Genomic DNA, 6465 nt, shown 5'->3' with positions numbered 1-6465 from the left:
TAAGAACTCGAATTTTTCGTCAGAGGAATTCATATGCTACCTGAAAGATGAAGTAAAATTGTAGCTTGCACATGCTTCACATAATATCAACTAATTGCTTAAATAATTCATAACTTTGGCTAAGAAAGGGCGGAATCTTATTCCCAAACCCAATAAATTGATGCCATTCTTAAAGGTTAACAACGCGCTTATGGGCATGTTACCGAACATAGGAGGACCACGGGGCGTCAGGAGAAAAATTCTTTCCACTGGGACGGACTATATAATGCTGTACACCTCTTCAATCTGGGCTGGAGCGAAAAAGTGTCATTTAAAAGAAGTACAGCAGGTCAGTAGAACAAGTACGTTGAGGACCGCCTATAAAACGGTGTTGGACGATGCAATCAGCATCATAACTAGCAAAACATAAGCATCCGGGCAAATTTACAGAAGAGGTTGTACTGCTCGCAAGGTATCAAGCCAACAGAGGAACTCAAACAAGCAGAACGTTCTACCTCGATAGCTGAATGGCAATGAAAATGGGACCAGTCATCAAAAGGCCGGTGGACGCATAGGTTGATCCGACTGATTAACGAGCGGATCTGTCGAAAACACGGAAACGTTGATTTCTTTCTAACGCAGCTATTGAGAGGATACGGATGCCTCCACAAATATCTGAATCGCCTAGACTTAGCTGGTAGTCCTTATTGTCACGAATGCTTAGACGAAGAAGAGACGGTCGAACATGTGGCTTTTTATTGCAGACGGTTCGTTAAGAAATGTGATGACCTAGCAAGAACAACTGGTGTCTTTCTGACGCCCAATAACCTAGTCCCGCAAATGCTCCAGCCGAATGAAAAGTAGGGGGCGGTGCAAACTTTTGCAACACAAATTATCGTCGGATGATGCGAAACGAACGCGGCAGCCACAACAACTGTCGCATTGATAAAATGCAGCAAGCCGAACAGCAGACGAATGTAACTGAGGATTGAGCTTATTGCTCACGACGGCCTCCAGACATAATTACCACAACGGTATCCATGTAGGATGAGCCGTCAGACTTGAGGTGCTCTTAGTGGCGTTAAAGTCCCACACTGACCAAGGCTCGTTAAAAAAAAGTTATTCAACTCACGCTGGAGAATGGATCAATGGATAAATATTCAGGGCATTTAATTTCATAATAGATTTTCAGATCATCCGCTTATTGAAGAAAATTACACTTGGAAAAATAGGAAGAAATATCTTTAATGAAGGAGACAAATAGTAAAGGGCCTGTGACACTATATTGTCACTTCTGCGACAATTTCTCGGAAACTCCAACACCTTTTTCTCGAATGCGATCCCATGGTGAGAAGAAGGAGTAAACATCTCGGCGTTGTACGATCGAAAGAAAGGCACATACGCTCAGCCCAATCCAGCTACACCTAAAGTCTATTGAGAGAGCTGCGAATATGCATTCACATTTTCCAATTCACACCCACTGTGCATATTGACGTCTTCGTCTGCCGGTCAAAACAAACTTTTTAATCGGCGTCAATGCGCTTGTAATCGTTACACTTAGAATTTTACCCTTACCGACAAGCAAAAAAACAAAAACAAAGAATGAACTCTGCGCGGCAATCACTTTAAACTATTTTTCTTCATTTATATTTAGCCTTGCAGGAATATGTTTACTGTTTTGTAAGCTTCGACAAATACTGGCACTCGTATATATTAATATACCACAAGGATATATATATATATATTATATGTATATATATGTTAGTGCAAGTGCACTTATACGCCAAGTAGTGTGTGTTCTCGGGGTCGCCGCGCTGAGGCTTGTCACTAGAGCTATGAATATCGTCATGGAATTGATGTGCAGCGGCAATTGAAATTATCAATCTTGTGTGGATGTTAAATGTGCGCCGGTACAACAACTATTACAATTATAAAACAAGCAACAGCAAAAACAACAATAATTGCCGTAACAAGCACCATTACAAGCACAATAAATGTTTTGTACGAAAGTAAAGAAGCAGCAGCAACGGCAGCATCGAGAGAAACCGCAAAAAAGTTGTAAGAAAGTGCGCAGTGCACAACTACAACAGCAATAACTACAACTATTGCAACTACCGCAGCGGCAACAGTTGTAAAAATATTACAACAACAACGGAGAATTGATTAGTAGTTGTCAGGTGTGGGAATATCGCAAGTGTGTCCAACAACACAACGGTTATTTCACTATTATACGATTAAGTCGCATAATTTGCGTTAACCGGTATCTACTGTAGACTATGGGAATATTTATGTACATATATAAGAATATTGAATTTGGAAGTCAATTCAGTTAACAACAATTGGTGCTCGCTTAGTAAATGCTGAGAAAGAAATGAGTGAAGGTAACTCCGGAATAGCTAGCCATCTACACTTATATTTTTACATTTATTTTACAGGGTTGCATTTACAAAACTTCTTACGCTGTACAACAGAGCAAAAATTGTAATGGTTTATGGCAAAGAGGGCCGCTCTGTTTTTCGCAATGCGTCATTTTTCAAAAGCGAAAATCTTGAGAATGTGATGTTTTTTCTTGATGCGGATCAAACATTTTGTTCGTTATTTTTAAATTTACGCCCTTCACTGACGAAAATATAAGCTTTTATCACTAAGTATTATCATTCCTATTGAACATATAATTTTAGCAATGCCATTTTGGTGAGTTTTTTCTATCTAGTTATTTTTTTATTTTTTCACAAAATTTGAAACTTGAATTTAAGTGGTTTTCGTTATATATTTCTATCAAAAAAATATCGGGAATGGTTTACTTAAAAAGAGCGCGTTACACATACCCTCCGAACAGAAAGTGCCGGGAATGTTTAAATAAAACAAAACAGAGTTAAACGTCAGGCAAATTTATTTTATTTCCTTCAAAATATGACCCGTCTGAAGCACCACTCATGTGCCAACGCTTAACTCAGTCCTCCATGCACCCCTGGCAGACCGACGAAGGGATGGCCTTCAGCTCCTTCGTCGCATTCTCTTTGACCTCCTCTATCGATTGAAATCTCCTTCCACGAAATGGTAACTTTAACTTGAGAAACAAGAAGAAGTCGCACGGGGCCATATCAGGTGAATACGGTGCATGCACGATGGTATTTACTTGGTGTTTGGTCAAAAAACCCAGCACTATTTGGGCTCGGTGCGATGGCGCGTTATCATTATGCAAAATCCAAGAATTGTTTGCTCACATTTCTGGCCGTTTGCGACGCCAGGCAAACAGTAATGATCCGATGGCGCTAAAGAGTGGCAAATGTGTGTCTTACGGTCCTACCAACTTGTACGGCCCCTGTCCGCCATTGGAAAACAGAGAAGGCATCGACTTCCATCCAAGGATTCTCTCTAGCCCCTTGCCTCCATGCCATCAAAAGTCGTACTTGAAAAGAGATACGGTGTCGGGGTGCTAGAGACTCAATTGTGGTCAAACTCTGAAATTGTGGTGATACACTGTTTTCTCATTTTCACGGATGGTTCCAGGACCGAGCACGGCTCCGGCTCTGGGGTATACGTGGAATCCAGCGGGACAAAACTGCACCTTGCTCTTGGAATGCATGCATCTGTGTTTCAATCGGAGGTGTATGATGTTCAAGAAGCGATGAACTTTGTTGTGGAAAACAGATGGAGAGGCAGATCTATATGTGCCTACAGCGACAGCCCCTCAACCACATCAGGGGTAGTCGAGTACTGTAAATCCAGGGTGAACCATCTCGGTAGACATAATGGCCTGATGCTAACATAGGTCCCGGTACACGTGGGTATCGTGGGTAACGAGACGTCTGAGTCCTTAGTTAAGATGAGTTCTGAGGCCAACTTCCTTGGCCCGGAGCCCGTTCTGCCACTCCCTTCTGCAGCCATCAAAGCCACGGTTAGCAAATAGGTTTCTACAACCCACAAGCGAGCTTGGCAGGCTGAGAGAGGCTGCAGATGGACTAAACTGATATTACCTGTCATGTCCGACCGACTGTCGCAAATACTCCTGTCATTAAGCAGAAGGGAGTGCAGACAGCTGGTTGGACTGATATCGGGCCACTTTCTGTGAACGAAGCACATGGAAAAGGTGGGCATCTCAGGCAGTGTGCTCTGCCCAGCTTGTAAAGAGGAGGATGAGACGGCGGACCACTTCCTGTGTGTCTGCCCGGCCTTCGCTCGAATCAGGCTTGAGGTCTTTGGCACTGATGTGTTAAGAAGCGACCAGCTTGGCACCTTGGCACCACAAGATCTACTCAGATTTCTTCGGAGGTTGGGTAGATTAAAATAAAATTAAAAGGGAAACCGAGTGCACTACAATGAACTTATTGTGTCTGAGTGCTTCACTTCCTAGTTGTCTCGACAAAAAAAAACCATCGTTTGCGTCGCATATTTACTGATTGGGCTCATTTAAATTTATTATTCAGATTTATTGGAAAAAGTAGTCGAAACTTGGACTATGCAACTCGTAGCTGCGGTGATCATATGCCAGATGTAATATTCCAAAAATAAATGTCAATATTTCTCTTTTGTATTATCATTTCATGTTCCCAAGCTCTTAAAAAAAACACTCTATACGTAAATGTTTGACATTTTTGCCGTAAATGGGGTATTAGAGGATATTATTTTCAAAGCGGAAAGTGGTCTATATTTTGCTCGGAAAATTAATTCACCTATCAGTGACAATATTGTCGAATTCGGTGCATCTATTACGTAGACTACTGCGTTCAAGTGAGGCAATAGCCAAACAAAAATTAAACAAAAACTCCATTTAGGTTTATTGAAAGTACCAAGACAAAAGTCGTTTTATTTTAGTAAAGTTATAAACACAGTTTTGGTTTAGAATAAATGTTTAATATTGCAAAGATCAACCAGAAAAAATGTTATCTTAGAACACAATTTTTTTTTAAATCTAATTTTGATATATGTAATAATAAAAAACTTTCCAATCTTTTGAATTTAAGCAATCCAAACAGATGATAGTCTCTCAAAGCATTGGTTTTAATATTACCTTAACAAGTTGTATTGTATATCTATGTGTATAAAATACTATATTCAAAATATTATTTTTCCCCAAAAAATTTTGCTACCTTTTGTGCGATAGATTATCAGCAACACGACACGCATCAGCTACAGCAGCAAGAGCAGCATGCAACGCAGATACACAGATGCCACAATGCCGCAATAAAAGACAATGTCATTGAATTCCCAACGATGAACAGTTGGTGAAAATTATTCACAACACAAACACCAACAACTACCTGCATATGTTTGTATGTATGTAAACAGCTCAGCTGCAAATCTCTCTTCTTAGATTTGAGTAACTGAAAAACAAAAAATGTTTAGGTATAGCGAAAAATTCTTAGTAAAAAATAACAATAGAGCAAAAATGATAATAAAAAGCATTAAAAATGCTTAAACACCGATTTTCGAATTTTCGAATTACAGCAGCAATATCAACAGCAGTGGCAGCCACAATAGGAGCTGCTGCTTGAATACAAATCAATACAAACAGAGCAACAACAGCTGAAGTTCATTGTCAGAGGTCAAACGTGTTGTTGCTTGGCACGCTAAATGCCTGAATGGCTAGCCGAGCACACCAAACCAAAGTCAAGCAAATAAAAAGCCAAATCGGAAAAAGCTTCTGGGCGTGTTGTGGTCGTTTAACTGAAGCGTTGCAAATATTCGATGCAATGGTGTTGCCTGCCACTGCTGCTGTGCAGACTGCTTGCTGCTAGTTGTAGCTGTTGTTATAGTTATTGTTACTGTTGTTGTTGTAAGCCTTAACACGAACCGCAAACAATCAACAGCTGCAACATCAGCCGTCACAACAACCAGCAAGAGCAGCAGCAGCAGCAGGCGAAGCAGGAGGAGCAGCAGCAAGGCAGGCGTTTGGTCAGCGATCGCGTCGGATGCAAATTAGCGCAGGGTCAAGTTTTGCTCAATGCCAGGCCAATTTTTCTTTTATTAAGATTTTTTGTTTTTTGTGATTTTATAGGGAGGCCGCAGCCACATCCATCACCTACGGTTGTGTTTCTAATTACAAAGCGTAGCTTATCGTTTGCGATTCTGAGAGATTACATTTGTTGCGGACATCGATTTCATGCTAAAGGCCCTACCCCTTGCCACTCTTGGCAGCAAATAGGCAGCAGCATTTTGGCGCAATTTTTCCGCTGATCATCTTTGGTGATGATGCTATTGGCATTGAATGTCACAGATTAACTGACTCAGTGGCAGTTATGGTGGCTAGGCGTTAGTCAGTCAGTTTAGTGAAAAGATTAGATTTTGGTGGAAAGATACAGTGAATGGATGAGTAGCTCAGGAGATCACAATACAGATTTGCATAAATTTAATTTTCGAATATTAGCGATTTGGTTATTTCGGGTAAGTGGAAAATAATATTACATATTCCCTCAAGCTTGCTGGAATAAGATATTTGGTAGAATTGCAATCAAGCTTTGTGCGAGACTTTTCTGCTTTCGG

At 40.7% G+C, this 6465-nt stretch overlaps 1 protein-coding gene across 1 annotated transcript in view; it reads left to right on the top strand.

Moving 5' to 3' along the window:
- Nucleotides 1-6035, top strand: part of LOC128859080 (probable basic-leucine zipper transcription factor Q) — a 6688-nt gene extending 653 nt beyond the window's left edge. Inside the window, exons 2-4 of the mRNA XM_054095825.1 lie at nt 5087-5207; nt 5793-5933; nt 5981-6035. Coding sequence (XP_053951800.1) covers nt 5087-5207; nt 5793-5933; nt 5981-6035 — 317 coding nt within the window. The remainder of the gene's footprint in view (nt 1-5086; nt 5208-5792; nt 5934-5980) is intronic.
- Nucleotides 6036-6465: the final 430 nt, after the last annotated feature.

This window comes from Anastrepha ludens, chromosome 2, assembly GCF_028408465.1.
Source record: "Anastrepha ludens isolate Willacy chromosome 2, idAnaLude1.1, whole genome shotgun sequence".
NCBI classification, from domain to species: Eukaryota; Metazoa; Arthropoda; class Insecta; order Diptera; family Tephritidae; genus Anastrepha; species Anastrepha ludens.
Note: the sequence above shows the minus strand (reverse complement) of the source record. Positions and strands in the feature narration are given on the sequence as shown.